At 42.0% G+C, this 16,046-nt stretch overlaps 1 protein-coding gene and 2 long non-coding RNA genes across 6 annotated transcripts; 1 reads left to right on the plus strand and 2 right to left on the minus strand.

Annotated features, from left to right (window-relative positions):
- Positions 1-4,980: 4,980 nt before the first annotated feature.
- On the minus strand, positions 4,981-12,143 carry LOC146253610 (uncharacterized). 4 transcript variants are annotated; one of them, XM_084676602.1, is made up of 8 exons: positions 11,997-12,143; positions 11,647-11,915; positions 11,388-11,561; positions 7,316-7,393; positions 6,958-7,116; positions 5,583-5,681; positions 5,353-5,495; positions 4,981-5,230 (listed from the first exon to the last, which is right to left on the minus strand). In XM_084676602.1, exons 3-7 carry the CDS (start codon positions 11,391-11,393, stop codon positions 5,430-5,432), a joined length of 408 nt encoding a protein of 135 aa, XP_084532728.1. In that variant the 5' UTR covers positions 11,394-11,561; positions 11,647-11,915; positions 11,997-12,143; the 3' UTR covers positions 4,981-5,230; positions 5,353-5,429. The 4 variants fall into 4 exon arrangements, with proteins under 4 accessions (XP_084532728.1, XP_084532725.1, XP_084532727.1 ...); XM_084676599.1 differs by having other exon boundaries at positions 5,583-5,813; XM_084676601.1 differs by having other exon boundaries at positions 5,583-5,813; positions 6,958-7,063; positions 11,997-12,142.
- Positions 6,828-9,224, plus strand: LOC146253611 (uncharacterized). The gene is made up of 3 exons (XR_014731653.1): positions 6,828-7,594; positions 8,520-8,584; positions 8,936-9,224. It is a non-coding gene; the product is annotated as an uncharacterized LOC146253611 (long non-coding RNA).
- A 114-nt stretch (positions 12,144-12,257) lies between the features above and the next one.
- Positions 12,258-14,816, minus strand: LOC146253612 (uncharacterized). Its single transcript, XR_014731877.1, has 5 exons — positions 13,374-14,816; positions 13,100-13,240; positions 12,786-12,917; positions 12,522-12,690; positions 12,258-12,427 (listed from the first exon to the last, which is right to left on the minus strand). It is a non-coding gene; the product is annotated as an uncharacterized LOC146253612 (long non-coding RNA).
- Positions 14,817-16,046: the final 1,230 nt, after the last annotated feature.

Genomic DNA, 16,046 nt, shown 5'->3' on the forward strand with positions numbered 1-16,046 from the left:
GCTATTATTCTCAATCTCCTGTTGAGAATATTGGCCATAGGCTAGCCTGTCAGAACGGTTTCAGACAGCTCATCAAATTACGCTAATTATCAGTAGGCCTAAATGCATATATATAGGCTATATATGTTAAGTAGATTTGGTAGGTCTACAATATACGCATTTTAACGGTCGTAATGGTTTGACAAGTTGATCTCCCTTGTTGAACTCAAAAAATCAATTTACGCTGCTAAAACAACACCTTTCTGCTGCTTTACGCTTTGCTTTTTGCGACATAACTCCTCTTTTCGACGATCGCCTGATCTGGGCTGCAGAGTCTAAGCTTATTGAGGTCTATCTTGAATTAGCGTTGCCTGTTAGTGGAACGGAACGTTAGTGGAACGGCTTCAGGCTTAAGTCTAAGTTGACGTTTGCCCAAGTGAGACTTATTCGTGTTAGCGCGACTTGCGTTAGCGACGTTGATGGAACACCCCCCAGACGTTCCTGTAACACTGACCCAGCGGGAAAACAATGATTTACCACGGACATTCTCATTTTCTTATTCTCATCAGTTCGATATGTAGGTTACGTTTACAGAAAATCAACTTAAATAGCCTACATAGGCTACACAACATGCAAGGGAACGTCCCCATTACGTTTTTTTGTAGGGTCCCCTGAAAGTCCCGGGGACGTCGCAGACAAACATCCCTGGGACGTCCATGTAACATCCTCATAACATTTAGGGGACGTTCAGGGGACGTTTGTCTGCGACGTCATGGGGACGTTCCCTTGCGACATCCTCATAACTTTTGCATACCAAATGCAGAATCAATTTCTCAACCTTAATTTATAGTCACATTTATGCATTTAATGGATATTTTTTGTATACAAAGTATAAAATGCATATTAGCCTATAGTGCAAAACTAAACTGAATGTGTTCACTTAAACTCAACAATGTAATTTAACGTCTTTATTTAAAAAAATAAACTTTACGTATAACAGGCTGCTGCCAAGTATTGTGTATTGTAATTTCTTGTGTGTATGTTTATAGAAGAAAAAACACGATTTACAGTATAAACAAAGACTTTATTCAAAATGATTTTAAAAGCCTTAATTGATTTTCTTAAATTTTACTTGTGTCAACCTCTCTTCATCCTCTCCCTACTCCTCCTCCTCCACCAGTCCGGAATCAACACCCGCAACATGAATTAGCTACAGTTAGACAGCAGATCAGATGCAAAGAACATTAAGTGGAAGTGTATTTTATCCATATGCTCCTGGAGTTATTTTTAGGACGCAACAAGTGAAACGTAGCAACGTAGCATATCATAATGATACTTTCCTTGCAAAATGTATTGGTTTATTGTAGCTCTAGTCTAGAGCTAACTGTCCAAAAGTAGCTTGCTACCCTACAGTAGAGCTAACGCTACTTGACTAGCAAGAGCTGTAGCCATGGGCGTAGATTTAGGGGGTACGCTAGGTACTTGTCCCCACCAACATTTGAAAATGACAAAATTGTCCCCACCAATATTTTAGCGAATTGTGCTGCTATTTGGATCGATTCCGACGGCCAGGACGCAACAGTACAAGAAACGCCATAATTTGATTGGCTGAAAACCCGAAGAGGGAGGGTTATCTGACATGTGACACGCACGGGAAGAAGCACATGCTACTTTGTTTGCTTGCACTGGCAGTCGCAGACAAGCTAGCGGGTGTGTCGTAGTGATGTTACGCTCGATACCGTGCTCACGAAGCGGTATCCACGTGATCAGAGTCGAAGTGTCGAAACGGCGTTTTATTCAAACGCTTAAAAGATATGAAATCACTCATATTTGTAGGTTATAGAGAAGAGACATTGGCCTATTTACGGACGCTATAGAATACATTCATTGACAGAGCCAGCGATACAGATAGATTGCCAAAGCTAGATAGACAGATAGATACAGATATGAGATCCTACGCAAGCACATAGCTTACATATTTCTCTAGTTTTACCAGCCTTCAAATGCAGCCATCCCTTTCCCGGTTGCAAAAGCATGTTCCAAAACCTTGACCGCTAGCTTACATTATCATAAAGCCTAATAATGTATTCATTTAGCATATACTTCCACTAAAACGGGGTGAGCGGATTCGATCTCACTTTGTCTGAGTGAGTTATAAACGTTAAGTATCAAAAACATTACCAAACATAACCTTTATTTATCAAGTTGTCAATGACGATTGTGAGACTGACGTCTCGAGGACTTGACGTCACTTGCTTCCTTCCTTCGCTCGATACAGTCGCCATACCATAAACTGATCAGCAGATGTCCCTATGGAGAAGATGTATCGAACGCTTCGACAATTGTGTCAAATAGCTTGTTGCTTCGGAAAGCTTCGTTTTCCCCATCACTAGGGTGTCGGCGACAACGGTACAGCTAACTTACCAGGGCTGTCTGCCAACAATACATACATAAAAGGCCAGAGTAACACATTTTAATATTCCCTTTGCCCTTCAGCATTTACATGTTTGCCCGCTTTGTAGATTAGATATGCCTCCTCTAAAGATGAAGAAAGGGGACATACAAAGCTTTTTCAAAAAGCAGTGTAAGTCAGGCTGAATAACTAGCCACACTCTCAAATGCAGATTCTAACGTGGAAAAAGTATTAACTGGTGATATTATATGTTACCCAGGATATTGTTACATCTAAACCTAGCTTCTGTAGCTAATCTTTCAACCAAGGTTAGGAGTCTAGCCTCGGACAAATTCACAGTTGATGGTCTGTAACTGCATTGTTAGACAGGTGCTGGAAAAAACAGTCGGCAATGTGAATAAGTTAACACTGTTGGTTATTTAAATATAATGAATCATTATTTGATTATTAATGTCCATATAACACTGTACACAATATGGGAGGAGGGTTAAACTTGCTAGCCATAGGATAGACAAAATGAAGGAACCATTTTGTATGCAGGAAAGACAGCATGAAAACACTCCAGATGTAAAGCAGGCTGAGGAAACAGCATCAAGGCTTCAAGTGAGGTTTATGATAATAAAACATTTTGTTGTTCAGCATTGCAGTCTCATCATCACAGTCTCTTTTTTGGGGGAGTGCATTTTTTAGATTATACAGTTATACTAGCTCTTTAGGGATAGTTTACAGAATGGCATCTCGATTCACGCTCTGGGGGGGGGGGGGGGGGTAGCCTTACGTTGTCATACTCATAATTCTAGTCAGAATATGAGTCTGATAACTCTCCGTTGGGCTGTGACTATGGGGCGTGTTTCAACCAAACTCGTAAAACAAATGCCTCTTCGCTCAATTGGATATACCTACTACCATCAGAGCAACGTAATATGTTATTTCTTGAAAACAAATTCAACCCAAGCACTCTTTCGTGACGTTGTTGATTACGTTGCTGTTGATCATCTGTCCATCATCGTATAAAGCCCGCCCTGGCAATTTCATTGGTCTGCCCAGATCCTGGTTTTATATAGTTTGTCCCCAATACGAGCCCCTCCAGACCCAACCTTCTGACCACATTTTTTTGTGGGCGGGGCTCAGTTGGGCTGGAAGTCAGGCTAGGGGGGTGGGGTTGATGGGTGGATGTCCCCACCAAGTCTGAGACCAAACCTACGCCCTTGGCTGTAACTTTCACCTGTCCAAAAGTAGCTGTTATGTATTTTCTGTATCCTTGACACGACACCACTAGTGTGTAGACATCCGATTTAGAGCTTGTCCGACGTAGCAACAGTAACTAGAGATCATGCGCGTCCGTAACCAGGACATCAATAATGCTAAGTGGCAATGACAGCCAACTGTCATTATGATAGCTAGTTTTCTTGCAAAACGTCTTGGTTCATTTAGGCCGTAAGGTGAAGCCGTTTTATATTTCATCCCATGCCCATATATGGGGCACTACATTCCTTTGATTCTGATACAAACACCTATTGGTTTTGAGCAAGAGAAAAAAGTTCTCCATGTGGAATCCTGCAGTTATTTTTTTATTAGTGTTTAAAGTCAGTACTAGTTATTTAATCGCGTAATTATATTTTGATCGTGAGTGATGAGGAAATAATCACGTGCTTACCGCTAGACCAATAAAGTGGCCGCTTTTTGGAACAACATTTAAAGAGTCCAAGATCTTTTCTCAATCAATCTCGTCAATATCAACTAGTGAAAACGAGGAAATTAAGGCCAAACCTTCAAAACTACGTGGTAAGGATTTTAAACAATGCTTGAAGTATCTCACGTCCATAAAGAAAGAAAAAGTATGTTACCTGCACACGGTGGGATACATTCAGAAACAGGGCAAAACGGTGGCTTGGCTTGCAGGGTGAGAATCAGAAAAACATACAAACATTGTCTAGAAGTTGAGTTTGACAATGTTCCCAAAGACACTGGGTTTCACTCCACTTGCCACAGGTGTTTCATTGACATTTATGGCAAAGGCAAAAGAAAGGCATATTCTGTTGCTTCTGAGAAAGATGTATACCTGACTGCATTTACAAACAGTTTTAACCTGGACCAGTGTAACTTTGTTCATGTTCCAGTATTTCATTGTCAGATGCACATAACACGACAAGGTCAGACTGGGCACTGAAATTCTTCAGACAAGACAACGTAAGCACCTGGCATGACCTAACATAAGTACACAGAACATTACATCTATGCTAAGCTTAAATAAGTAAACCTTAGATAAATATAAAAATACAATAAACTAAACCCAAACTAGATACACATAATAACCTATTGCTAACCCTATAAACCTATTCTAAACTAAGTGAAGTACAGTGAAGTCAGGGTTTTTCCTTGGTCAAAATGGGTCTTCAGTGCTCCTTTTTTTTTCCAATCAATGTATTTATTCCCAGGTGTTTTGCACCCCCCCTCCCGTTAAAATAGATATATAGGCTAATAGATTGACAATAGTCCAAGCCCCATGGTGCTATCATGTATGGTTCAAAGACAACGTTTACCTCTTTACATATACAAACTACTGAACAAAGAATGGAACAAACAAATTATGAAATTCAAGTTATTACTATTCATTTTATTACACAAACTAAGCTAAGGGGAGGCAGTCAGTTGCAGAGGTCAGATTCCAGCTCGTGAACATTTCACCCTCCGCTTTTTGCTGACCCCGGGCCCCTGGTAGAAAGGTCTGACAAGGCCATGATAATCGATGTCATCAGCGTCCGGTCCATCGATGGCCACCCTGCAGCACACATCAAGGTGGTCGTCCTTGAGGCGGTTCCTCAGTGGTGTTTTCACCTGTTGAAACGTAATGGAGAATGCAATGATTGTGCTATTAACAAATCATATCAACAACCCTTTTGGGTTGGGATGTGACATATACTTTATAGCTGATTACACATCATATTATTGCTATTCACCAGCTTGAGGGCAGAGAACAACCGCTCAACATCTGCAGTCTGGACAGGTGCAGTGAGGGCGACAGCGGCTGCCAAGCTCAGGGAGGGATGACAGAGGCCTCAGGAGACACCAGCCAGAGGAGAACCTCCTCCAGGGATTTAGACTGCAAGCACATAAAAACAATGGATAATAAAAAATGTTGTATGAAGAATATTAGTAATTATTAAATGTACTGCACATTGTCACTGACCCTTAGGTCTGGGATCTTGACCCTCTCTGTGTAGGTGTCCCACTCTTGGAGTAGAACAGACTCTTCCAGTCTGGGGATCTGCTTTGCCAGTGCCTGCATCTGTTTAACACCAAAGTTTGGTGCAGGGTTTGCCAGCACTTGTCTCAGTGTAAAAACATCAAAACTTTGCAGGGTGCTGGGGAAGCGGTTGTCTATGTTCTCAACCAGCATGATGAGGAATGGTTCCATCACCTAGTATTAAAATAAATCATGTAAAATGAATCAACTATATATATATGGCGATATGGGTAAAACATTATCGATATAGATATTTATATTTACATTCGATAATGATAATTAAACGATAGACCACAGATCTGTAGTAGCTAAATAAGTCTCCTCCTCAACTTTTTCCCTACACTCAGCATAAGGTTTAGGCAGAGCAGTGTGAGAGAAATGTTTGCGGCAAGGGAGCACGTACCTGGGGTCAAGTAACTTAAGCTTTTTAAAACCTTGCTTTTTATCAATACCTTGGCGCAAACTCACACTTTCTGCATGTTCCAACGAGTGATTTTGCTTCAGGTGGTAAAAAAGGTTTCATATATATTAGTATTATGATTGGACCAAAACGCTGTTCTTATATGTCCAGAGACGTTATAAGAAATCCGCAAAACCGTTTGCAGACCTCTCCAGAGGTCCGCTAACGATTTACAGACCTAGCAAGCGGTTGCATTGGAGATGTTGTCAACATTGTTGACAACATGGCGTCTGCACCAGATTCGTCGTGTTTGATTTGGGATTTTCCTACGTGTTGTTATATTATATAAAAAAACGAATATGGACTTTCGACAGATCTACCAACACCTTTGTAAGCAGAGATTTGTTAAAACGTTTGTTAACCGAGACCGTAGGTCGAGGTCATGAAGTCCACATTTGCAGTTTGTCGTATTACCAGACTTTGTAACCACTTTTTGTTTACTTCACCAATTTGCACCGAACATTGCTCTGCTCTTTGTCGGATTTCAAAAAGCCAAATAACTGAACAAGACTAACCCTTTTTATCAACAATTTCTTCATTGGAAGTTGCTCCCTCGCCAAGGCTATCACTGCCACTGTTCTCGGCAATAAGACTAATTTTCCGCGGTTAACATTAGCTACGTACTCCACTCGACGTGCTCAGTTTATTTTAGTGAGCGTAGGCTACTATTTCTCCGCAACTTCCTGCTTCATCACAGAAATTAAATGGACTGCTGTTCCTAATTATTCTCTATCGACATTATCGATATTATTGAAAATGAATTAATGTTACGATATCTTTATCGAGGGAAGTCATTTATATATATATATATATATATATATATACATATATATATATATACCCACATATATATCCTACCGATCTCTTGAACCTCTCCCAGACATCAGCCTTGAAGTAGGCTGGGATTTCTTCATGGAGTGCCTTGAGCCCGGTGTCGGAGGTAATCCATTCACTCCACCTGTCCCTAACAAGGTTATTTTCCTTAAGTAGGACCAGGGACGCTTTCAGCACTGTCACCTGCATTACAGCCATTAGTTATTTAGCTGATGGTTTTTATCCAAAGTGACTTACAATAATTGCATTTAACGTTGGTAAAGTCAATGTACTACTACCTGCTACAACCTATAATACAGTTATAACACAATAATGTCCAGACAACAGGCATTATTCTATCAACATATACTATTTTTTACTTTTGTTGTGGACAACTATATACCTCCTGATCCACTTGGGAAAAGAAAAGGTTCCTTCTTTGAAAAATCTGGAACTGTCTGTGCAGCTTCTCATGCACCACCTTAATAGTAAAAACAGTTATTATTAGAAAAGTAATCTACAGTCTATAAAAAATAGCTGCAAGCAGCAATGCGGGTTCCTCCGCAAAATGGCAAAATATTGTAAACAACTACACTGTAGAAGATCGAGACTTGGACAACAAGAGAGCAAAACGACTTCATGTTTGGCCAACAACAATAGGCTGAATGGGGATGAGCAAAAGGTAACAAGTCAGTCTCTCTAGCCTCTCTACTATACACCAACTGCTGAGACTGTATAATATAATTACTAAGGGCTAAGTATTAACTTTTTATAGGATATTGAAACTCTTCTTAAGTTGATCTCTTTCCAGACTCTCAATCAATGCACAACTAACAATAGTCATGAGGGCATCTGAGCTAGAGCAGCGCTCATATTCAGCTCCATGCAAGAATAGCCTGTGACAGTGAAGCAGCCGATTCTCTGATCCGATTAAACTACACAACATACACAATCAGGGTGACCAACACGATTACATTAACCAACCAACAATAACATTACAAACATCTAACTGAACGAACACAACAATTGAAATCCCTCGCACAGCTTTTGTAACCAAACTATTTTCCACAAGTCTTTGCGTTTTTTGACATGCCGCACTGCATGCTGGGTACTCAAGGGTGCTGACGCTGATTATCTAGCTGTGTTCCGACTGCATGATATGAGTATTAGTTTTTGGTCAGCTTTGGGAAAGGTTAAGAAACGGTTGACATTTCAAGGTGAAATTGCGTGAAATTGCGCATGGTAAGGATGTCTGCCTGTTTAACTAAACAAGTAATCAAAATTATGACAGGCCAAAAGACTGTGCCTGGATTCGAACCTGTGACCTCACGCTTAGCAGGACAACATTTCAACCCATTGAGCTACCCTCAAGGCTTAGAAATTCTGGTCAGTTTCTGTATAAAAAAAGAAAGCCGTTTCTCCTGTAGCGTGGATTGGTCAATTCGGCCAAAGTTTAAACAGCTGTAATTCAATGATCTTTTGACATATCAAGGTGAAATTGCGCATGGTACTTCAGAACGATGTCATCCTGTTTAAGTAAACATATATTCAAATTTAAGACAGACTCAGTGTGGCTGGATTCAAACTTACAACCTTATACTTTGCAGGTCACCGTTCCAGCTCGTTGAGCTATTCTCAGTGTTGAGTATTGGCATGTTCAGTTTCTCCAATGGTGAGCATTGTCAGATTTGGTCCAAGTTCAAACAGCTGTAATTCAGTCCTATTTTGACATACCAAGGTGAAATTGTGTACGGTACATCAGAGTGATGTCACCTTAAAGCCTATTAGGTTTGAAAAACCATAATTGAGAATGACATTTGATTTAGTGACACAAACATATTGAGTTAATGTGGAAATATACATGAATACACCCCTTTCAGCCATTTTGTACTTGATTCAATTGCCTTAAGTAACATTTTTCAATACGTCAATGATACATATATGTACCAAATTCCAAGTTAATTAGACCTTTGGTTCAAGAGAAGAGGAATTTTGAATGTTTTCCCAAATTATCACTGTACAGGAAAATCCATCATGGCGGACCTTATGGGTCCTTGAGACTTTTGTTCCTCATGAAAAATGAGGCATGCACACCAAGTTTCAGAAGAATTGGAGCAATGGGGTGGAAATGCAACCACTCTGAAAAGTGGACATTTGGGCGTCGCCTGTGGCGCCCCCTATGGTCTGATGTGGGCCAGTCTGTGTTTGGGCCGTAGTTGTGGCATGTTGTATCAATACGCCAAATTTCAAAACTTTTTAACAATGTGTTCATGAGATAAATTACAAGAATAATTAAATAATTATTTTCTTAATTCCTAGACTATGTCCTCTTTAAACACAACGTCATGACTCAATTGCACCATAAAGACCAAATTCACAATGCATAGCCTATTAGCTAGATAGCTACAGCCCCTGAAGCCCAGGCCCTATAGGCTACTGTGATATACCAATATTGTAGGCTAAATATTACCGGCAATGTGTAGCACTTTTACAAGCAAGAAATTTGTATAAAATCCCTATATACCTTATTTAATGAACATTCTAGAATTTTCATTTGTTAAGTTTGGCCCTTGAAAGCTTCCAATTTCTGACTCGCTAGTGGTTGTTTTGATTTCATTCTGCAAGTACAACAAGTGAGAAAATGACTGTAGTAATTGTTAAACAATGTCAATGCTGTTTTTGCTGTATTTGGCTGTTCATTGAGATTGGGGAACAAAAATTTGTCCACAATCAAGATATGTAAATTTCCTATAAAAACAAGACATGGGGATGACCTGGTTTAGCCTGGCTGCCAGCCCAACTTCTCCACGACCACAAAAGAATTTGGTCAGGAAGTTGGGTCTTGAGGGGCTCGTATTGGGAACAACTACATAAAACCAGGATCTGGACGGACCAATGAAATTGCCAGGGCGGGCTTTATACGATGATGGACAGATGATCAACAGTAACGTAATCAACAACGTCACAAAAGAGCCCTTGGGTTGAATTCGTTTTCAACAAACAACATATTACGTTGCTCTGATTGGTTGTAGGTCTATCCAATTGAGCGAAGAGGCATTTGTTTTACGAGTTCGGTTGAATGAGGCCCCATAGTCACAGCCCAACGGAGAGTTTTCAGACTCATATTCTGACTAGAATTATGAGTATGACAACGTCAGGCTAGACCTGGTTGCTGCTGTAAAGAATATATTACTCATAGTGCTTAGATTAGGTTGTTTGGGGTGCCATAACTCAACATAAGTCATGGAAGAGTATTTCAAATCATGCCTAGCATCAGTGGCCGTGTGTCCTAGCTTAGGTCACTGAAATAGGCAAGGGGTCCACCTCAATAATCAATATACTTCATTAGAGCTAACTCAGTTGTGAATCTAACACTACCATGTGTAGCTAGCTACTGGGGTGAACCTGGCTTGTGTTGCAGTGGTTTACACAGTCTCGCTAAACACATGTGTTGTGATGGGCTCAAATAAACACGCATTGCTATGTTTTACAACCGGAGGCTTTATCGGGAGACTATAAACCATTTGGTCAGAATAAAAAATTAAAAACTATGCCTCTGACTGGTATTGAACCTTGATTACCAGCACAACATCTCAGCCAATTGAACCATTCCCAGGCATGGAATACACTAAGTTCAATAACTGGATAATTAAAAAAAGCTGTTTCTCCAACGGCGAGCATTGTCAGATTTGGTCCAAGTTCAAACAGCTGTAATTAAGTCATATTTTGACATATCAAGGTGAAACTTTGCATGGTACTTCAGAGGCATGTCACCTTAAAGCTTATTAGGTTTGAACCATCCTTCAAAAATACATTTGATTTAGTGACACAAACATATTGAGGCAATGTGGACATTTAAATAAATACACCCATTTCAGCCATTTTGTACTTGATCCAATTGCCTTAAGTAACGTTTTTAAATACGTCAATGATACATATCTGTACCAAATTTCAAGTCAATTTCACCTTTGGTTCAAGAGAAGAGGAATTTTGAAGGTTTTCCCAAATTATCACAGTACAGGAAAATCCATCATGGCAGACCTTATGGGTCCTTGAGGCTTTTTTGTTCCTCATGAAAAATGAGGCATGCACACCAAGTTTCAGAAGAATTGGAGCAATGGGGTGGAAATGCCATCACTTTGAAAATCGGACTTTTGGGCGTGGCCTGTGGCGCCCCCTATGGTCCGATGTGGCCCATATTTAGTGTGGGGGTACCCACTTGGATGTAGTATCAATGTGCCAAATTAGAAACATTTTGACCAGGGACATTTTGAGATATTGGGGCGCAAGGAGAAGAAAAATTATAATAATAAGAATACCAACAATAACACTAGGTTCCCTCCTACCGGAGGAACCTAATAAGAATACCAACAATAACACTAGGTTCCCTCCTACCGGAGGAACCTAATTACAATAGTAATTAGTAATTAATAATCCTGACGGAGGAACCCTAATAAGTCACTCTCTTACTGTACCTGCATCAGCCAAAGGGCTGGAGGGAAGAACTCATGTTTGGCAAAGTTGTACAGCCCTTCAGCTGTGGGCTTCTGCCTGGCCTGCCGGGACAGGTCTGCCAACAGAGCTGGCAGGATCCGGCGGACAACATCCGTTGCCTCCTTGCTGCTCTCCCACCGTGTCTGATTGCCTCCCTGAAAAGAGAAGGTAAAACGTCTGTTGCATTCACAATTGCTCGGTTATATAAAGATATCACCAATATTTATTTGTATTTATTACATTTATTTATTATGGCAGTTCATCGAACCAGCAGTTTTATTTGTGGGAGATCGAAAACCCTCTCCATCTCCTGGAGGCTGCCAGTTCTGTTACTGGAGCCATGATAAAACCAGAAGATGGTTCCTAAGGTTCTCGCATATTTCGTCAGGTAGGGAACCTCTTTGGTATGCAGTCAGACACGGCGAGGTTGAGCCGGTGGCACACACAGTGGACCGTAATCAAGCCTGGGTACATCTCTGTGAGCCGCTTCCCCACTCCAGACTTTTTGCCTATGGGATACACATGAAGATATATTTTTTAAGTAAATTATGTTAAAACTGGTATAAAGTAAAAAAAAAAAAAAAACGCACCGATCATCACAGATGCTCCGTCGCTGGCAAAGGATGAAAAAGCTCGCCATGGGGAGCTTCTTTTGGCTGGTCAGGATGGTTTCTGTTAGGATTGCTCCAGCCTTCACTTTGCAGACGTTTAAAACCTTTGTCTTGACCACCACAGCTCCAGTATCATCTGGACCTAGGTAGCTGGAGAAAACAAAGTAACACTGTCACTCTCAGTTTCTAGCTGCAGCATGAGTAATTTAGATCATATTGGAACATTTTACTTGCCTCACAACAAGACCCAACTGTTTGGTAACAGAGATGTCTGTTGTCTCATCAACCATTATGCCCCAGGCTGGGGACTTTGACACTTCTGTCACCAACTGGTGGTTAAGCATCTTGCTGATCAGCTCCAGCATCTCATCGATGATGTGGCTGCTGGTGTAGGTGGTGTTGGAGCCAGCCTTCAAGTAAATTAATTATAATTATTACTCTTAATAATTTGTAACAGATTGTTGTAAAACAGCAATTAAAATTATTTAAACATTGCCAACTTACTTTCAGTGCATGAAAAAAAGTGCATCCAAGCCTCCTGCAGAGCTGAAGGAGTGGCTTATAATTTGTGTGGTGGGGCCGCTTATGTTTCAAACAATCATACATAAAAAGCCCTCCAAGGCTTTGTGCTCTGTGTCCACCTGGGGAGCCATGGCTGTCTCCAGTGTTCTTCCTACATAAAAAATAACATTATTTGTTTCAGACATCATAATCAGTTGTTATATATGTTATTATAAATTATTATGTTGCTCTGAAATTCCTTATTACCTGCAAGCCCTTTTTCTTTTGCCACTGCTTGCCTGTGGACTATCGATTTCTTATGGCTGACAAGTGAATCCAGCCTATACACCTTGCTGGGCTGCCTTACCCAAGCAACACTGGTGCTGTGCTTGCTGCAAACTGCACAGGTCATGCCCAGGTCAGTGTGGCGCAGCCAGGAATGGGTTTTGACCCACACTGGGTTGAACCCACCGGCCCTATGCCCCCTCCTCTTTTCCTTTGACTTCTTAAAAAAGAATACAATCTTACTCCATTTAATTCCATTCCATTTTCAACAGCTCAGTTTCAGGTCTGGTGCTCACCTTCCTGCCTGCTGTCCAGCTGCTACTTCTAGCTCCTCTCTCATCAGCTCTCCTTCTCCTCACTGTCCCTGTACCTGGGCCTGTACCTGGGCCTGTCCCTGTACCTGTCCCTGTCCCTCTCCTGACCCTCCTGGCCTAGCACTACGATGTTATGATAGAGAAAGAGAGAGAGAAATAAGGCCTGTGTGAAACATTGAAGCTTCATTTACTTTTTATTTAGGAATATAGCCAATTGGCAATGTGTTGTGAATGGCCAATATAGCCAACCACTCACCTTTCTCCGTTAACCTCTCTCCTTATCTTCTTTTGAAAGAAGGCTGCAATGCCTACTCTCTTCATCATCAAACTGAAAACAAAAGAATATTGAAATGTATTCAAGTAATTTTTAAGAACTATTCATCTAACTAGCTTATATATCTTCAGGAATAGAAATGTAGTTTGTTCAAATTACTGCCAGGCTGAATGTAGGCTAGTTTTAAAAGTTACACTTGCAAAGTAACTTTACCAACACTGCATCTAGGTACACTTTGTATATATTTTATGTAGCTATATATGTTTTGGATAGAAAATAAGTAGAATTTAATAACTTACCACACTCCGTTCTCTTGTTTCCAAAAAGCACCACAATTTCCCGCCAACTGATGAAGTCAGGATTCCGCAGGTTGATAATTGGGTGCGTGCTTGCTTAGAAGCAAGCTGTTCGCGCACATCACAGTTGCGTCTTCATTAGACAAGAAGACACACTCAACGCGATTAACACTGCAAAACGGCAAACTATCAAGCAGCCATAATGAGACATTATCTGATGGGTATAATGTGTGCCCCTTCACTAATTGACAATGGATGGCACCTTGAGGATGGGGAGTTAGCAGTCACCTGGAGGACTCAAGAAAGCTGTCAGGATTCTAAGAAATTGTTACCACCCATCATTCAGTCTTTTTACCCTGTTGCCTTCTGGCAGGCGATACCGTAGCATTTGGTCTCACACACGCAGACTGGACAATAGTTTCTTTCCAAGGGCCATCAGGCTTCTGAATGAACATTGATATGGACACGGATACACTTCTCACTGGTAACTTTACACACTGCCACTTTCAGCTACTGGTTGCACTATCAGAACAGAACAGAGGAAAGGGCTACATGGGATGACAGCTCTGACTATAGCGATAGGGATGATACTGATGCTTAAGGATGATACTGATGATTAGGGATGATACTGATGAGGAAAGATGATACTGATGAGTAGGGATGATACTGATGAGTAAAGATGTTACTGATGATTAGGGAAGATACTGATGAGTAAAGATGTTACTGATGATTAGGGATGATTCTGATGATTCTGATGTGTTGGGATAATACTGATGAGTAAAGATGCGCTGTGTTGTATTTTTGGTTGATTTCGAGCTGCAATTAATCTATTGTAGAATTGTCAAATGTTTGGCATTATTCAGAATTAAGGCAGTTAGCAGTCACTTGGAGGACTCAAGAAAGCTGGCAGAATTCTAAGATACCGTAGGCTAAGATACTGATGAGTAAAGATGTTACTGATGATTAGAGATGATACTGATGATTAGGGATGATGCTGATGATTAAGGATGAGTAGGGATAATACTGATGAGTAAAGATGATTCTGATGTGTAGGGATGATTCTGATGAGTAAAGATGATTCTGATGTAGGGATCATTCCGATGAGTAAAGATGATACTGATGAGTAGGGATGATTCTGATGAGTAGGGATGATTCTGATGAGTAAAGATGATTCTGATGAGTAAAAATGATTCTGATGAGTATGTTACTGATGAGTAGGGATAATACTGATGAGTAAAGATGCACTGTGTTGTATTTTTGGTTGATTTCGAGCTGCAATTAATCTATTGTAGAATTGTCAAACCCCTCCTTGAGTCACCACCTTACCGCGGTGGAGGGGTTTGCGTGTCCTAGTGATCCTGGAAGCTATGTTGTCGGGGGCTTTATGCCCCTGGTAGGGTCTCCCAAGGCAAACAGGTTCCAGGTGAAAGACCAGACAAAGCGTGGCTCAAAAAACCAACCATGAAGAAACACAACAATGGTTCTCAGTTGCCCCTGCCCGGAAGCGGGTCACCGGGGCCCCCCCCTGGAGCCAGGCCCGGGGGTGGGGCTCGATGGCGAGCGCCTGGTGGCCGGGCCTTTTCCCATGGGGCCCGGTCGGGCACAGCCCGAAGAGACAACGTGGGACCCTATTCCAGTGGGCTCACCATCCGCAGGAGGGGTCATGGGGGTTGGGTGCAGTGTGAGACGGGCGGCGGCCGAAGGCGGGGGCCTTGGCGGTCCGATCCTCGGCTGCAGAAGCTAGCTTTAGGGACGTGGAACGTCACCTCGCTGGCGGGAAAGGAGCCTGAGCTGGTGCGCGAGGTAGAGAGTTTCCGGCTAGATATAGTCGGCCTCGCCTCGACGCACAGCACAGGCTCCGGAACCAGTCTCATTGAGAGGGGCTGGACTCTCTTCCACTCTGGAGTTGCCCTTGGTGAGAGGCGTCGGGCTGGGGTGGGAATACTTGTTTCCCCTCGGTTCGGTGCCTGCACATTGGGGTTCACCCCGGTGGATGAGAGGGTAGCCTCCCTCCGCCTTCGGGTGGGGGGACGGGTCCTCACTGTCGTTTGTGCTTATGCACCAAACGGCAGCTCAGAGTACCCACCCTTTTTGGAGTCTCTGGAGGGGGTGCTGGAAAGCGCTCCTCCCGGGGATTCCCTCGTCCTCCTGGGGGACTTCAATGCTCATGTGGGCAATGACAGTGAGACCTGGAGGGGCGTGATTGGGAGGAACGGCCCCCCCGATCTGAACCCGAGTGGTGTTCTGTTGTTGGACTTCTGTGCCAAACACGGCTTGTCCATAACGAACACCATGTTCAAGCATAAGGGTGTCCATATGTGCACCTGGCACCAGGACACCCGAGGTCTCAGTTCGATGA

Source organism: Hypomesus nipponensis, chromosome 17 (genome assembly GCF_054491055.1).
Source record: "Hypomesus nipponensis isolate SF chromosome 17, ASM5449105v1, whole genome shotgun sequence".
Lineage (NCBI taxonomy): Eukaryota > Metazoa > Chordata > Actinopteri > Osmeriformes > Osmeridae > Hypomesus > Hypomesus nipponensis.

Coding starts and splice junctions, on each gene's coding strand:
- LOC146253610 (XM_084676599.1), bottom strand. Junction 7,117..7,315: donor TTTCCCAAGTGGATCAGGAG/GTATATAGTTGT, acceptor GCTGTAATGCAG/GTGACAGTGCTGAAAGCGTC. Junction 5,496..5,582: donor TCAAGATCCCAGACCTAAGG/GTCAGTGACAAT, acceptor ATGTGCTTGCAG/TCTAAATCCCTGGAGGAGGT.